At 45.7% G+C, this 18592-nt stretch overlaps 1 protein-coding gene across 3 annotated transcripts in view; it reads right to left on the bottom strand.

The window, feature by feature from the left end:
* CCDC85C (coiled-coil domain containing 85C) overlaps window positions 1-18592 on the bottom strand; it is a 114264-nt gene that overhangs the window by 42237 nt on the left and 53435 nt on the right. For all 3 annotated transcript variants that reach the window (XM_074908630.1, XM_074908629.1, XM_074908633.1), the window contains exon 2: window positions 2610-2686. In XM_074908630.1, the coding sequence (XP_074764731.1) occupies window positions 2610-2686 (77 nt within the window). The remainder of the gene's footprint in view (window positions 1-2609; window positions 2687-18592) is intronic.

Consider the following 18592-nt stretch of genomic DNA (forward strand, 5'->3'; position numbering starts at 1 on the left):
ACAAATCTCGCTCAGGATGGACCAGCTAGCAAAGGGCATTGTGTCACTGTCCACTAATATAAATCCTCCTGTAAAGCTTGCAATATCATTGCCAGCACCGGCCTTCTCGGGTTTCTCTGGATGAAGCACTACTTCAGCTCTATGTTTGGCATCTGGAGAGAGGCCAGGAAGACTTCCATAACCACCACTGATTTGTTAATCCTTTAATGCACAGGCACTGTTTGTTACTTAGGACGTCAGGTTTCATTGCTCCTCAGCATGCTGGTGATAGAACTTCTTGACACCAGACTGCAAATATTATTGCAATGTCAATACTCCCAGGGAGAAAGCCAAGCTGAGTTAAAATGTGACTTTGGTGTTGACAAGCCAGTTTGGCATTGCAGAGTTCAAACAGCCAGGATCACCTGGCAACTTTAAAAACAGGAGAAAGTTTACCAGGGTCCTTTTTGACTAGTCTCATCCCAAGATCCGCATGGTAACAGCTAAACACTTTCCAATCAGATGAAGCAAGTAAGAATACGATAAGTGGATTATACTTTTCCGGGAAAGTGCTGGGAGCAACATGTACATATGCACGTCAGTTTGTGACTATAAAGATTTTCCTCATCTTTCTCACTGGAAGAGAAAAAATCCAAATCTAGGTCTGTAGCATGACAGATTTGGAGGTGATGCAGCTCAGTATTCCCAGGGAGTTTACCCAGACCATGGTAGCTTCAACACTTCTCCTGTTGCCCTAAGAACAGCTGTCTCCCTGCTTACAATAAAAAGAGATTATTTCCTGAGAGTGACCTACAATAGGTTGGATACTGGCCTTTTTGGAGGGCCATTAAGATATCGCACAAGGCTGCACAGAACGTCACAGCCAGGCTGGCAGCAGTGCCTGCTGCTGCGGGGGAGGCGGCTGGCCTTCTCCAGAGCACAGATTTTAAGCACAGATGATTTTAAGATCATTTCCCTCCCTCCTGGATTCAAGCATTTGTGGTGACACAGACTGAAAGGTGAGGACACCGGAGGACAGTTGTGTGCATGGAGGAAAAAGCACAGCTTTCCCACTTGAAGGTGAAGGGCTGATGCATGGGGCTGCTTCAGGCTCATGCACCCCCAGACTAACTGGGCTTCATCCTCCTGATGCAATAAGCCTGGGCTTATTAATTCACCACCCATTAATTACCAACCACATCTTTTTGATCTCATAAGGTAGATCTGATGGAGTACCGTGCTCAGTTGCGGCAGGACAAAGCTGGGCCAAGGGCACATTGAGACTGTCCCCGAACCCATGTGCATCCCAACTGCCCATCAATAGCTCCAATTAAACAGTCTCGGGGTTTCGACTGCCACCAGCTCACTCACAGGTTGGGAGAAAGATGGAGGGAGTTAAAATTAAATTAGCAATTGATTAATACATGAAGCCACTCATCAGCTGTTGAGCACCCTTTTGGGGTTTTAAGCCTTTGGTGCTCTGTGAGTTTTGTTTCATGGCTAGCGATGCCCATGACTACACTGGAAATTTGGGGTAATCTTTAAAGAAAGCTCAGAGTCCAGTCAAAATGTGTATTTCCGTAAAAGTAAGGTTTGACAATATCATTTTACTGAAATTTCAGAACGCATAGAGCCTTTTTTTAAAAAAAGAACAGGAATGTTTTAGAAACGTGATCCTGAAGCAGTCTATCTTCAGACTTAGTGAAATGTAAAGAACTGCAAAACATAAACTGGCAAAAAGGTATTTAAAAAAAAAAATAATTAGGAGCAAGGTTTTTTATTTCCTGTCCTTATAATTGGAAAGAACCTGGAACAAAATGACTGTGAAACTCAGTGCTTGAAGTAAGAAGCAAAGAATAAAAAAAACTTTTAAATGCCAGGGAGGTAGAACATACAACAGTGAAAGAATGCAAAGAACAAGACAAAAAGGGTAACTCTTCCGATGGTTTAAATAGACAGTGTTTCACTGAATTTGGCAAAGCTGTCCCTGTTTATACCAAGTGCTGTTTTTTATGGGGGACCCAGGGGACATCCCAGACAGAATGACTCTTTTCTTCCCTCTGCTTGATGTTGCTATATACAGATAGGTAAGCACCAGGAGTGATCAAAAGCCAGAGGCACGTGGAATAGACTTTGAAGGGCAGATGCAAGCAAAAAGTGACAGTTTAGAGAGGTCTGTTGGGCTTTAAGCACGATCTTACAAAAAAGCTGGGAGCCAGCAATGCACAAAACTATTCCCAAGGCTGTCCTTTGACTACAGCCTCCTCTTTCAACAAGATAAAAGTCAATGTAAATGGGCAAGCAAGACAAAATCCTACAGCAGGGGCACAGGCAGCGCCAGACCCTCACAGCAAGGTGTTCTGCAGGGAGGCATTAATGCATCTCCAAAATACACACAGACAATAACAGAGGGTTGGGGTTTTTTCCTCTCTTTCTTTCTTTTTTTTTTTTTTTTTTTAAACAAAAGGAGACCAAATTCTATCAGTGGGGGTTGATATGAAAAGACCATTATGCTCTCCTCTGGTAGGATGTCCACTGAAAGCCCTTGTGCATTCACATGGGCAGACACAACTATATGGAAACAGGAGAACTGAGCCACATTAATACCTATTAGGCAATAAAAAACTTACCTGGGAAAGAAGCTTGTTGTCATCCTCCAGCAGTTTCACTTTTGTTTCAAGTTGCCTGATATAGTTGGAAGACGAATCTTTAGGAAAAGAGAAAAAATATGTTGAAGCTTCTTGTGTTACAGGCAAGTACTGTCAGACAGCGATATGTTTGCCCACTCTGTGGAAGACAAGTTTGGGAAAGACCTAACAAATAAAACCCCAAGTCTATAGGGTAAGGAGGGGATTCTGCCAAAGGCTTTTTCACTAAAAAGCTGAGATTCAGCAACAGCAACATCTTCTGTGAATCTGTATCAGTGCCACCAGGTTGGGGGTACAGAAGAAAAGTGAGGTTGAAATACTGTGGTTTATAATTTTATAAAAGTAATTTCCTAGCTTTGAAAGTCATTCTCATTTATCTAAAATGCACCAGAACACAACAGATGTTTCCTTTTAGGTTTGAATAAACAACCCCTCCACACACGTGCCGCCTTCTTTCAAAAACAACTGAAAAACTCACAGAAATAAGCTGCTAGAACAGCTCTACAAGGAGGTCACTGCCAGAACTCCCAGCGCTTGTAGAAGGGCAAGAAGTGTATACAGCAAGGCCACAGAGATGCAGCATGTATACATCCTGATGCACACAAGTGCTGATGCAGGACATCTGTTTCTTCTAGTGGAAGCCCATGAAATTAAACAGAAAAATTACCAGGACAATAAAATACAGAATAACCTCAATAAAATGGTAATATTCAACCTGAAGGAATGTAATGGCCAGTTTAACATTGCAGTAAGACAGCAGCACCAGACAGGGTGACCTGGTGTAGAAGATAACTTGCTGGAGAGCTCTGTGGGTGGCTTACTGCTCTCCAAAACATCTGGTTTTTGTTTTGAAACATGCTTTGAAGCAACTCATTTGCATGTTTCACAAGGAAGAAAATAAAGGAACCTGGGAAAACCTTTTCTCCATTTTCATTATAGCTTAGCAGTTTGCAATAGTTCCTCCCATCCATCTGGATGTTTGCAAAATTTCTCCTCTACTTGTAATTTTGGTCACAGAGGCTGTAAGCTGTTACAGCAGGAGGAAAAGGGGGAGAGAGTTTTGCAGCTTAAGCATATAAAAAAAACTCAAACACTTTCCACACAAATGCAAAATGGAGTTACATTTTACATCATTTCATTTATTACAGCATGACTGCAAAAGCCACAGGACTGCTTGCTGCGCGTGAATCAGCGAGGAACCGGGCATTCACACAACCGTGCCAATGCCGGTGCACGTCGCTGACTGCCAGCACCTTGCAGGATCAGCCCGCCATGGTTAGCAGGCACCACTGGCTGCATCTCTGCGCACACAGACGCATGCCCAGGCACACAAGCAAGGTTTAGGCTGGCACTGCACTAAACAGCTTATCTTTGCCTTTGCCAGTAGCTGCCAAACGCAGTCGGCACAAGCCTGAATGCTGCTTCTCGGCCACTCTGGGGGCAGTTTAGCAGAAGAGCTAGCGTGCAAGCTACAGCTAATCACTGAGAGCGCTTTGACCATTCAAGAGAAAAATTGGAATATGCTTGAAAAAGTGCTGCCACAGACAAGTGCCAAACCACACATAAAGAAACAGCAGGACAGATCAGAGTCAAGTGCCCATCTAAAGCACAAACACTCTCAGAGGAAACATGCTCACTTTTTTGTTTGAATTGTGCTTTGTCCAAACCCAGGAAATCCAAACGAGTCGTCATGAAAAAGGTCAAGAAGACACTGTAGGAAGCTATGTAAGTTCAGTGAGCAGTTTAAGTGGTGGTAAGGTTCACAGCAATACTACCTTCAGCTGCAGGACCACAAACTTTCTCTGCCCACCAACTATCCCAACAGGGGAGCAGTCTCCAGGTTAGAGAAGAGGGCAAACCAAGTAGGTCACAGGATCAATCCATAGCACCTTCCCCACAAAGGCCTCCTGCCTCACAGCATCATGAATTTAGTCATGCATATCAAAACGTGATGAGTATAATGCTGCAGATCGGTGCTTAAGTCAGCAAGATTTCAGCACCAGTTTGAACAACTTACTGAATTAGTAATGAACCTGTCTTCCAGCGAGGCGAGAGGGGAGTTTGAAATTCAAATACAAAGCCAGGAGGACCACAGACCCTCTGGTCTGACTTCCTCTGTGCCCCAGACCACCATGCTTTAACATACCCCTAAATTCAGCCCAGTAATACCCATTCGGTTAAACAGTTCCCAGAACAGTCTCCAGATCTGTCTGAAGGCAACCAGAGACTCCACCATTTCCACTGGTGTGTTAAATACAACAGCCTCCATCAGTAGATCTGGTCAGGTGAATTGTCCTTCCATCCAGATTCACCGGTACCCGCATGCTGCCAGGGCAGCAGCAGAGCTGAGTGCCTCCACACAATGAATGCAGTGATCCTGATACAGCAGATCCTGATTTTTATCTCAAAGTGTCAGGGTTTTCAAAGCAACTCCAAGGAAGGATCCAAAGCAGTGTCAAAGGAGAGGCTCAATCCATGCCTGCCTGGAAATCAGAGATACACCTCTGGATTGAAGCACAGTCTCTGTGTGCCTAAATTGCCCAGACAGCAACACTTGCATAAAAAAGTGTAAAAATGCTAGATAATGCTAAAGAAGATCTCAATGTGATGCTCGTAACAAACACAGGCTGCACAAGAACCACAGTATTGACTAAGCCTGTTGCCCGTTAGTAGTCCAAGCCTGTTTTCCAAGCGGCAGGGAGCCTGCTGTATGCAGTGCCCCCCTCACCTTTGTACTCTCTTATAACTACTAAGTGTTTATATTGTGGACCACCACACCATGTTGTATGCAAAGAACAGCAACCAAAACCAAAAGCTTATGGGAACTATTTCTGATGCAAACAAGCCCTTTCTCACAGTTCTGTGCCCATGGAGGGCAGAGAAACCGCAGGAGGTCCTCTCCAGCAGCTTTGCACTCAAGCATAGTGGGAAGTTACCCAAGGTGGAGGCTGGCAACCTGAACCTCATGGGCAAGCTCTTCAACATGTGCGAGTGGTGGGTGCCCACACTGCTAACAGCTACATGAAATTAAGATTAAGCTGATGAATTGTGAGGTAGAAGCTGTTGTGTTCAGGCCCTTGAATGCTCCAAGGACTGACTGGTTGGTTGGTGGAAAGAACAGAGCATGGCTGCCAACAAAAAGGAAATGCAGAGAGAATTATTTCCACACTTTGGTTTCATATCCCTTGCAAAAAAACAAGTACTCCTCGGAAGGCAAGCTGTGCATCCCCAGGAGCTAATGTACGCCACTGCTACCCCACAGTCTTGAATGCCTGCTCTGAAACTTGCAGAATTCTTCAAACACCACTGTCCAACCCCAAAACCATGTTCAATGTCTGACCTTAGCCAGAAAACACTGCACAACAACATAAAACGTATGAGGATAAAAAAAAAGAAAAAAGCAAATGAGTTGTTTTGTCAGCAGAAGATGCTCCATCTCAGGCAAAGGCTGAGAAACAGTGCTCAGAGCTACCATCCTCGCTGTGCCCTCAGAGATGCATCACCTTCATCTTCTGGACCTGCCTGTATTGAGGTAGGTGTCAGACAAGACACTGGCATCTTGGTCTCAGGTTTAAAAAAATCCCATAACTCTCATAACAGCAGGCAGTAACACTGCTGGGCTGAGCAGAGAAACCCCAGCCTGGGTCTCTCCCGCATTAAATCAAGAAACACATTCCCAACATTTTTCTGCCTCTGACCTTCCTCTTATCACTGAGTTTCCCTCCTCTCCTGCCTCCCCCAGAGCCATGGGCCAAGGACGGCCCCACTGACCCACCCAGGAGAGGCAGAGAGCTGAAGCACTGACAGTTCAGGCCCCCTCATCCCCTTCATTATAAATTAATTTAATGGTACTTATTGCCTTGTCAAAGCCTGCTGCCAGCTGTGAGGACTGCTCCACCTTCACCAGCCCAAATGAACTCTCCTTGGTGGCACCAGCAGCTCCCAGACCTGGCTCTGCAGAAGTGTGGCACAGTGAAGAGAAGGTAAGGTATCAGGGAAGCACAAAATGATTGTGGCCAAGGATAATCTTTTTGGATACTCTGGCACTTGGTGCTGCCTGGGATGCCAGTGGGGCCAACATCCTCGTCCAGTTACTGCTCAGGGACGTAGCACCAGCTGCATGAGCAATGGAAGCCTTGGTGGACCAGATGGCACCAGAGGGAAGGAATTTCCCACCAAAACATCTCACCTCCCACCCAACACCCTCCCTGTCTCAGCCATCACACTTGGTGCAGAAGAGGAAGTCGGGGAGAGAGTTGGCATCATGCCCTGCCAGGCTGCTACACGCAACAGCAAAATGGATGAAAACCATAATCACCATTAGCCATCGTTCACTTGCACAATGTAAATGATTCAAGCAAAATTGTTCACAAAGCCATAAAACCTGAAGTTGCATTTCTTTACAAAGCCTTTGAAAAACTAATTGGATGCAGCTCCACACATTATCTCCACAAGAGGTAGAAGCATTGCATTCTATCCCAGGAAGGAGCATTACTGTTATTATCCACCCTCCTCAAGATTTACTGTCTTAAAAAATATACTCCATCTGGAACAGGGTGTAATTCAACTTGGATGTAATCTAGCTGAGTAACTTTTCTCCACATAGATAAACCACTTAATACTCATTACAGCTAAATTGAGGCAAGACAAATCACTCTACCTTGTTTTAACTCAATGGCCTCTGAGAGAGCAGGGAACCGCCTGGCTCCTGAAGCTTTTTAAAACAGAAATTAGAAACTGTTTTAACAATCAAAACAATCTTTCAGCCTGCAGAGCACAGAACAGTGTCATCTTAAAAGACACTTGGAGACACTGGAGCCTTTCCGATTCTCATCTGAGATTTCAGAGGAATCTGTCAAGAGCAGTAAATACAATGAATTATACATTTATTTTGACAGTAGCAAAAGAAATGGTTTTTTTTCCTTGTATGTCATTTCTCCAAACCACAAGCACACAGGGCAGAGGTTTGCATGGTAGCTACATGGTTGGGATCAAAACACATTTATTTAAGACCTTTTCATAATGAGGCCTTAGCACTTAAATGAATATCAGGAAAAAATGCAATCTCTTTACTTAGGGTGGCTCACAGCAGAGATGCAAGAAAAAGTTAATGTAGGTGCCCATGAGAGGAGGAAGCTGTTGGGAGCCCTACAATGGGACTCACTCACAGCAGGACAGTCCCTACACCCAGCTTGGGCAAAACAGAACAACTCGGCATGAGCAGACTTGAGCCAACAGAGGTGCCTTAGTCCTCTTCCACAGCATCCCACTGAGGTTTGATGTCTGCTGCAAAGCGGGGGTTACGCAGTGTCCAGCTGGGGTGCTGGATGGCAGGTCAGGAGCGTGGTGCTCCACTCCAGCACTGTCCCCGTGTGTCTCACAGAGATGCCCTGCACCTCCAGCAACAAGACTGGACACCCGCTGCCTCCCTCTGCAATTTTTCCCTAGGAGCTAATTTTACTAAGCATGATTTAAGACAGTAAAGCACAGCTATATTTTGTCAATGTCCTGCAAACAAGGCTATTCCTCTTCTCAAAAAAAGCAGCATCCCTAAAGGGATTCTCCCAAATACAAACCCAAGGAGGAAAGACGCAGGAAGAAGTGCTACTCTGCCAGGCTTGCACCTTGCGGCTAGCTGCCGCCTTCTCCTTCTCATGATGGCATGCTGACATTTTCACTTCCTACCCTTCCATCAAAGATCGTCTCATAAAAAGGCCTTCACCTGTGCTCAATAAAATATTTCACTGTTTGTTGGCAGTTTTGTTATCACACCTCTGCTCTTCAGCACCATATTTCAGATTCGTATTGCTCTGCTGGTTTTGCTTCTTGACACAGACAAGCAGGCTGAAAAATGGGCCAGTGGTTACATCTTGTAAAGAAGTTGATTTATTAAGGCAACACTACTCTTTCAGAGCAGCTGGGAAGCAGATCAAAATCACATCTGTTTATATATTGTCATTAAAGGAAATTATTGAGAGAGGTGGACAAACCCACCCCCTTGCTTTTTCTAGGCAGCCCCATTGTTTCTGCTCTTAGACGCAAACCCTGTTCCCAATGTCCTGTTTTGGACCGGAGCACGAGGCAAGTTTTCACATCACGCTTAACTCAGCAGATGGCTTAAATGTGAGTAGGGAAGCTGCAAAGCCACTGCTGAGTTACTTTAGTTCTGCAGGTGCTGGCAGGGCTTTCAGGGTATGCTCCTTGTTTTGCCTTGGCAAGCTCAGCTCTGCAGTGACTTGCACCCTGATTCAGGGAGAAGCCATTTATTCTAGAACCTGGAAGATGCTGCCAGTGTCTGAGGGACTTGGGTCCTGTCCCCACTAAACAAAGGCAGCTCTCCAGCCTGGCATCCAGGCTCCAACCCAACTAGTCTCTGCTGAACATATCACTAAACACAGCTGTGAAAGTGTAAGTGGGTGGGAGGGCAGGTCTGCAGACAAAAGGCAGGTAGAAGTCAAATGAAGTATTTCAAAAGTAAGGTGAAGAAACTCACTGACGTAAACCCTCCTTCTCTTCTCTCAGGTCCAAACTACCATACTCTGCTAACCCCAATCCTCACACCTCTCCAGGAGAAGACTGGGCACAATTTGGGGCCTCCCTTGGGATGTGGTAAGAGACTATGCAACAAAAAGGTCTATGGCAGACAGAAGCTCCCAGCCTTCTGTAGCTTTGCAAGATACTCTGCAAGCAAACCCATACCAACCTACTCTACCTCTTGTCCCACCACCTCATTCACCATGGATTGTGGAGGGAGTAGTTTCCTCTGCACTTTGCCAGGCAGTGGTAAAGAGGTGTTAGAAGGGCACTTACAGAAACAGAAGTAAGGCCAAATCTTGGTTATTTCCACAGCTGAGGCACTGCAGTAGTTTTACTGATTAGACACAGCCTTAGACTATGGCAAATAAATAAAAGGCCCATATTTAGCATCCAAAGATACCACCCATGATAACATCTATCTGAATAAAACTGGTAGCATCAGGCCTCATTTTTCAAGATGCAGGAGATAGCTTAGGTATAGAGTAAGTATTCAAACACTAGACAAAACAACAGAGAAGTGTGTTGTCAGTTGAATTACAAATAACAAAGAAATCTGGTCTCAGACTAATACACTTTTTTTTTAACTCTCACAAGCCAGTGGTTAGGCACTGGCAACATGGCAGTGCTGTTGCAAAGTGCTGCTCCAGCAGGATGGAACATATGCCACTAGCTATTTAATTAACATTTCATAGCAAGCCTGTAACTATGAGCTCTGAAGTTTGTCAAGACCACACGTTCCCAACTCAGTTTCAGTTCATTAGGCCTGTCTGGGAGCTTAGCGGCCTCAAGTTGGTCTGTAACAGTCTGATAAGGTCTCTCCTGACTTCAGCTTTTACAGTTCACTACTGTGACTTCCAGCCATGACATCATCTCCGCACACAGCAAAACATCTGTCTGCAACTGCGATGACTGTCAACAGGAGCTCAAGAGCTCCTGATATGTTATCGGGATTTCATTAGGAGGTGGCTGATAGGGAAGGAGAAGCGCGTGCATGTTTGTGCCCATGTACTGTAGTGCAGCTGGCAGAGAGCTGTCTCATCCCATCAGAAAGTGGCCACTGGTTTCTCCTTCCCTGCTTGGGTGACCTTTACATTACGATCTTGTCCTTCTACCCCAGCACAGCACAGCAAGGAACAACTGGAAATCGCTTGCATCTGAGGATATCTTACCTACTCAACTTGTAAAACCTGCTTAACAGGAAGGTGGTAAAACACCTCCCAGACTCAGAGTCTGATGCCACACTTCCCCCTCCTGAGGGGGACAACCAGTAGCTGCTCTTCTGCTGCTGGGAGTGGGCAAGGACAGACAGTGCTGCTGCAGCTCTCATGGGCTTTCCACAGCTCTCCTTGTAAGCCTGCTTGCAGAGGATGGCACCTTCACCAGGCTGTTCAGATGCCTCCCCACGTGATGCGCTGACTGCATGACAGACCAGCTCAGCCCTGATTATTAGTTATTACTGTTCAACCAGGTTTCCTGGGGGAATCTTTCCTTCTATCCCTCAGAGATTTTGAAGGTAAAAAAGCAAGGAAAAAACTGCATTTGTCTTACAAGTTGTTTTAATACCTGACTGTGGGCATCGCTCCAAGAACAATCAGTGTGAGTTTTTTGAGGTTCAGCCTCAGACTGAGCTTTCAAGCAAGAGTGGACAGACTTGTAATTAGATGCAATAAGCAAACACAGTGATAGAAATATTAATGTCCAAGACACACACAGCCAGAGAGTCTTGACTGGTGTACATGTAACAGGGGAAAGCTGATTTACATCCACTGCAGCACTCTTGTTCCCTGCACATGGAAGCCTGCACTAACCAAGGGAGTCAGTGCTCTCTGGATCGGTTCTGGGTGCTGCAATACCTGTAACACCCATCGCAGCTCAGTGACACCAGGCAGAATTCACGTTTTCCTTGTCCTTTTTAGAAGCCATTATCAGAGCTATCTGCCTTTCCAGACACTGTGGTACCAGCACTTCTCTATCAGTGCTTACTAGCTGATATGAAGGGAGAAAACACAAGATGCAGAAGCTGGAGGAAGGACAGGGAAAAATCAGACTGACTACTGGATGTGATGCTGTGCTCATGAAAACTTGTAAGAGAGGAAAAGATGAGTAACAACAAACTGGAGGCTCTTTGACTGCCTCGTGCCTTAGTCAACACACCTCCATCCAAAAAGCATTGCTTCCTATTTCAGAGCTGCACTGCAGCAGTGCAGGATCTGCTGCTGTCACCAGTCCCAAGCATAGTAAAGCCACAGCCCACTGACCAGTGGCAAGGCAGTGAACCAGAACATCATACTCTTCCTTATCCTGTACCTCTCTACTACTGCCACAGATGGGCAAGGACTGATCTACCACAGTATGGCCTAAGCAGGACCTTCCATGGGAGTTTAATTTTAGATACAGAGGGATAAATCCTCCACTTTTGACAGACCCATGGATTCCTTCTCATTGGTGTGATGGACTCCTCGATGCACAGGAAGAAATGGCCAGACTCTCTGCTTGAAGCTTGAGCCCTACCAGCTACTTGTGACAAACTCTCCCTCGGGGAAAGGTGGAAGTGAACAGAAAGTTGTGTCACCCGCCCTCCTTTGGGGAGTGAAGCTGCAAGTCACTCACTGCTAATGGGATTCTGCAGCTTTAATGATTACAAAAAGGTTAAAATGACCGGCCAGGCACCCTCAGCTGTTTAAGCCTCTTTTCCTTCCTCGTGCTGCTTTAATCTTGATAGCACTGTCACGTGACCTAGTCAAAAAAAGCCCTGAAGCCGATTAGTGGCTTTCCACTGGCTACAAAGGACTCAAAACATTTGGGGTGCTGTGGATACTCCAGAATGAGTAGCCCGCTTTGCTCCACGCTCTCCTTCTGCGGACCCCTCAACAAACACCACAACCTCTAGAAGTCACCAAGAGGGTACAGTCCCAGGGGAAAATCACTGAAACCAAGGAGACAGGCTGTACTCATTTCCACTTGTGTCCACACTCCCTCCCAACTCCAAAACCCAACACCTCCCACCTGACTTAGGTTACCGCTGTGGTAGCCACTGCCCGTCACTACAACACTAACTAAAGGCTAAGCCCATCTCATTGCTAGTGTGCTACACTCAAAGCCTCTGCCAAGCTCAACCTAAACTTTTGTGGCAGCATCTTTCAATTCCTCATGCACAGCAGATCTGTGAAAAAAGATCTTTGAGGCTACTGCAATTCAAAACCTGGGCATGAATCAATGTCCTGCTGGGGCAAAACCATTATGTGGGATCATATCGAGATGCAGAAACAAGAGCCCTGTATGTAAACAGGGGAAATAATTCTCCTTCATCAGTGATATTACAGATCTTCAGTAGGGATCTCTGTCCAGTTTTAGGCATCACACTTCAAGACTCATGTGGACTAGCTGGAGGGAATTCAGGAGATAAATAAGGAGGATCAGAGTGTGGAAAGCATAATCTAGCAGGAGAGCTTGAAGGAATCCGTATTGTTTAGCCTGGAGAAGAAAAGACCAAATACAGATGGATTCAAATATGTAAATGATCATGAAAAAAAGATTAATTGAATACATTGTTCTCTATGTCCACCCAGGAAGAGCAAGCTCTCTAATAATAGGGATATTTAAGGGCTAGAAGAGATTGCCTTGGGAGGTGGTGGAACTGCCATCGATGACGGCTTTTATGAGCAGGTTAGACAAACATCTGTCAGGAATAGTTTAGGGAGAGCTGAGCTTGCCTTGGGGCAAAAGGATGGGTTAGGTGACCCCAAGAGCTCATCGGTTCTGTTTTCCATAACTACCCTGTCCAAATATCACATGAGAAAATCTGTGGTTATATCACTTAAATTCCAGAAAGCAAGCACCACAATTATTTGAAGGCAAAAATAAAATCACTAAACAGCTTTTGATTGGCATGTCAGATTCCGTAATCTGAAACCATCCATGCATTCTGGCTTTCCATCACCTGCAGAAAGTCCTACCTTTAGCTGGCAAAGAAGAAAGCAGAGCTGTCAAGAGCATGTAGAGAAGTACAAGTGCTGGGGTAGGGCCCTCTCATACTAAATGGGATGTTTGCAATGAAAAGGCTATACTGGAAACAGTTGGATCTTTTAAAATACAGCCTGGGATTTCAAGAGTTACTAACCCCCCAAAAGAGAGTGCTTATCTTTCAGAGTTACCGTTTCCAGCTTTTCCACAGAAATTCAGAGTCCTACATCACAGAAGGCCAACGTGCACGAGGCTCAGTATGACTATAGTAACAACATATGGTCTCTAGCCAAAGAGCTTAAAAAAGAGGAGCTCAGTGAATGCAGACAAGCTGGGGAATGCCAGGAACCCATGTGGGTTAGGAAACAACCTCAGCAGCACTGACAGTCCAACTGCAGTCAAGGCTCATAGGCACCGTGACAAAGGAATGGGCTGGAGAAGGCTACAGAGACTGCTGTGTCTGCGTCTGTGAGTATCAGCACAGCACAAGAGAAAGTACAAAGGTGCTAATCTGAAAACTGAACATGTGAGAAATAGAGGCCAGGTTGGCCTAAGCTATTTTAATAGTCCAGAAACCCCCATAATAAGCTGCTACCTTCCCCGAAACAACCACATGATCTTTCAAGACAGGAAGGTAGCTATCAGAAGCCCAAAGACTCTTGAGTTTGCACTACTGAAACTAAGGAGTTGCAAATGAAAGACAAGCTGGGTTCAGAGCCCTCTGCCACTCTGTCACAACCAAAAAGCTCTGAAAAACAGGCAGATCTGAAGTGTTTGTATGCCCAGCTGCCCTGTTGCAGATGTCCTCTTGCAAATCCACTGGAATAAATGCAAGTGTATCCCAGAATCTGCTCCCTGGTTTCCATTTTGCACTACTGCCACTCCACTTCTCAGCAAGAAGACACAGTAAACATCTACAATTGGTATTCTTCTTTTTGAACTCATCACACTGACCAAAGCTGTGCAGGACATTTGCCCCAAATCCAAACCCACGCAAACACAGGCAGATTTACTCCCACCCTTGAAAGATTTAGCAGGGTTAATGCAATTGCAAAAGCTTCACCCTATTTGACCAGACTTTACTGAAGTTTCTACTGAAGTTTGTGAAACAAAACAGTTGTGAATGAGTTTTGTTTTGAAATTTTAAGTTTCTTTGAATCTTTCAACATTTTCTCCTGGATAGATTACCTCCTAGGTAAGAAGCACTGCCAAATTTCAGAAGACTGTAAATCTTGTATTTGACATTGCACATACAAATAGCCCAGTAGGTTTTATGCAGAAATTCTCACTGCCTCGAAGGAATCCTGCTTAGAAACTGATAGCACAAAGCAGTCCAGCTGCAGAAGGGCTTTCCTGAGTTTACAAAACTACTTCCCAAGCAACCTGTGGGGGGAAAGGCAGATTACCCGATTAATTGATGGGGGATTTTTTTGTTAAAAGGGTAAATAAAACCACCTTAAATATTTTCAAAAGTCTTTCTTTGCAAAAGTCAATTTGAAACTTTTGCAAGCTCTGAAAATTCATTTTAGGTTGTAAATCTACTCCCCCCCTTTCCTTGGGAAGATTCTTCTGGACAATAAATGCAGCGAGCCCGGGAGAGGGCTGCATAATTATCCACTCCACACAATGGAAACCAGCCCTTCCAAGGCAGTCCTCAACCATCAGGAATCCGAGTTGCCTGATAATTAAAACTCAGAAATCCTCTTCCATCCAGAGAGAAATTAAACTTTAATTTCCACTCCTCAAATACCCCCATCATGTCCAGGAAGCCCCCTATTAATAAAAAAATTTCTCATAGATGCAAATGATGCCCTTCTGAGCACCAACAGGAAAAATGTAATTGGCAGCAAGAAAAATCTAATGATTAGGTTAATGAAAAAGAGGCTCTATTGACTCGGGCCACTCGACCATTCCTGATGAGGGTAAACAGCGCCCCCCCCCCCTTCCCCACTCCCCTCGCCTTTGTCTGCCGCTCACGGCAAGGCAGAGAGCAGGAAAGCATTCAAAAGCGATGCCTCGGTGGGAAAAAGCTGGAGTCAGATCAAAGTCCTTCCACCCAGGGGCCCGCCAAAGCCCAACGCTCACTGAACAGCCTCTGTGTGCCCAGGAATTTGTTATCCCCCCTGCCCCGGTCCAGGCTGCCCCACACTCCATCCTTAGCCCCAGCACTGGCTGCCCCCATGTCTCCCCCTGAGCCTAAAAAGGTGTAAGGTAGCAAAGGTGGTAAAAATTGCTGGTCTTTTTCCAGAGAAAAGCATTTATCTAGATACGGCTGATGTTTACGTACCAGGCAGGACCGTAACAAACCTCATTCCCACACTTGGTACTGCCAGGGAAGGGCTCTCGACTAAGTGATGAGCAAGATGCATGATTTCATGGTGTCACTCACTCTTGCCATGCTACTTGGGACAAGGGCTGGGTGGGAATTTTTAGGTAAAGCAGTTTTTCATAGCAAAATGCTGATTTATCAAGAGATCATTTTTAACACAGGCATCCAGTCTTGTGCAATTTTTAGCTCGGGATGAAATTTATGGTCAGATCCTCAGAGAGAAAAAGGGAGAAAGCCTAAAATAGCTGTGAGCCCATGGCTTAAGGCAATCACCAGGGAATGTCTAAATCCCTGCACGCTAAGCTCTTCTGGAGCTGGGGACTGTATGTGTCTGTGTCAGACACACAAATTTCTATGGCTGAGGATACTGAGCCTTGCTAAACTGCTGTCAGAAACCCTGTGCCCAGTCCTGTTTGCCAAAAATAACTGCAGTTGTAGAGCCAGTGGCTCCTACCAGCTAGGATGGGCACCCGCACAGGTCCCAGCATTCACCCGTAGTTCAGTTTTGGATCTATGTGTATTTTGCAGTTAGCTGGCTTAATGTGCTGGTCTCTCCCAGAGAGACAGTGTTTTGGGAAGTAAAGCTCTGCTGCAGTTCACAGCACTGAGGGGACCGTGTCCCCCTCCACCCAGTCCCCTCTGACATTGGGTATTTTCTGAGGTGGTTCTTCTCTCTTCCCCTGCCTGGTTCTTCCTTTCCACCCAGCAGCAGAAAACCACGCAGCCTCACGCTCTCTTACCACAGACTGTAGTTAAACATTATGTGCTGCAATTGCCTAGTAATTTAACCCACTTTTGATAAACACATTCCAACAGCAGTGTGACCGTGGGAGGAAGGTGTGTTTCTTCCCAAACACCTTTAAGGACTCAGTACAGACAGGAAAAAACAGCCACGCATAAAAACGATAAAGTATGTACATTTAATTCACTGTACTTCAGTGTCAAGCTGGAAGATGGCATGAATCCAATCCCTGCCAGCTTTCACCTGAGATAAAATTCAACCCCAAAAAAATAAAAATGGTGTCGCAGAGGAGCCCCTTCATGCCATCAAATTACACAAACGGAGCAGAGATTGTTGCCTATGTTCTTGCACGAGGCTGGAGGGAAATCTTTATTTTGGAAATCAGTGATGCCCCACCTCCTACCTGCAGCCCTCTCCTGCCTGCACCCGCTGCCCTGCTGCGAAAGGGAGCTAGCAAAAGGAAATTAAACAGGAGAAGGGCTGTCGAGTGTAACGTGCTGGCTATGCCAAACCGGCACAGGCTTTGTCAGGGCCAGCTGGGAACAGCAGCAGGCCAGCCAAAAATATACTATAACCCAAAACTGAGCAGAACAAGGACTCCAGGTACCTAAGTGAGTGACACATGGTATGACTTAAGAATCTGAATACAGAAAACATATAATTAATGCCTGGAAAGAAAGGCTAGACAATACCCAAGCATTTCTTAACTGCACAATGCCTAAAGGGAGTAGAAACAAGATGGAGGAGATTACAATGTATCACTGGGCTGGATTGAAATAATGAGACAAGAGGGAACAAAACCTGTTTTAAAATAAGTTAATAGTACAATGCTACTACAATAAAAATAAGATAAATCATTTAGAAGTAGCAAGTCAATCCTCAGATAAATATCCCTGATAACTGTGACACATTCTTGTCCATGCTGTCACCCTCAGCCAGGAGTTTAGGAAACGCTCTACAAAGCCAGTCCTTGCCAGCGCTGGCCCTTTCCAGGGGATGCTGAGCAACCCCCGCTGCAAGGGAGGGTGGTCGGGGAGCATCCCTCAGGACAAGTGCCCTGGTGATTAGAGCAAAGCAGGGAACTGTGGTGCCACCATGCCTGGGGCAGCCAAGGAGAGCCCAGGCATTTGGCCACCAGGGATAATAAGATCAATCCCACTATGATTCAGAGAGAAGGGGATCGGAGGAGACTTTCTGATCCCACAAGCTGAACGAGTGCTTGCTACTGCTTTGTAAAAGGACTGTGCAAAGCTTTACCATGTTTCCCTGAAGTTATGTTCAGAAATTAAAACTATGCAACGCAGCCAGCTTTCCCTGTTACTCATTAACAGGTTTATTACCTCTCACTCAAGCCCTTTGGACTGGGGCTGACCACTCCCCATGAGGCGGGTTAACGTGTTTCTCTGGGTCTCCAAGGCAGCCTCCATGGCTCACGCTCTGCCTCGCCGCTCCAGCAGCATGCACGCACCCGTGGGATCCACCCCTGCAACACTGACCTTCAACTGTATATTCTGCATTTTGGCCTTGAAGAGCAGCCTCTCAGAAGCATGGAGTCCTGCTCAGTCCTCGGTGTCCCATTCATGAGTCAGTTCTGGTTACACACATCATGGCAGAGCTGGGACAAAGGGAAGGGATATGGAAAGGGACCCTCACATGAACATCCTCCTTCCCAACCATGTGTTACTCCAGGCATCTCCTGACTACTCGCTGCAGGAGATAATCTGGAGCCCCTGTCTGACAGAGAGAAGATGGTGATCTTATTTCCAAAGGCTAGCTCTTCCTTACACGCATAAAAGAAAAAAAGACTACTAAGCACAGGTCCCCTAAAGCTGGTATCCCCCATCTCCTCTCCAAATAACCAGGTGGGCTCATTTTTTAGGGATGCACATTGCATAGAGGTGGAAACCAAATCATTACACCCAAAGATAAAGAGGGTTGCTTTGGTTCAGGCACAAGGATAGGCAAGGAAAATACATAGACATTCAAGGTAACACCATTCATAAAAGCACAAAGATGTTTCAGGTCATCTAGCACACAGTTTTCCCAAACAGTTTTGTTTGCTAATTACTCCCACTCTGCAGACATGTGTCCTATGTCTTCCTTCTTACAAGCCAGGCATTATTTAGAAAGAGTATTATGAAGAACCAACAAATTTGGGGAGTGCTGTTTCAGCACCTGCCAGAGCTCAGCCTCATACTGGGACAAATACCTGATGCTACCTTACCAGTAACATATTGCTTTGGTAGACAGCCCCCAGCTCCCCTGAGCCCAAACCTCAGCTGAAGATGCTGCTCTGCAAGAGAGACAAAAGTGCCACACGTGGCCCACTCCATCCCTCCCAGAAGTGCGCTGTTTCTGGGGCAGTCATGTCTCCCTGGAGCCCCCTAAAGCCAC

Source organism: Athene noctua, chromosome 6, assembly GCF_965140245.1.
Source record: "Athene noctua chromosome 6, bAthNoc1.hap1.1, whole genome shotgun sequence".
NCBI classification, from domain to species: Eukaryota; Metazoa; Chordata; class Aves; order Strigiformes; family Strigidae; genus Athene; species Athene noctua.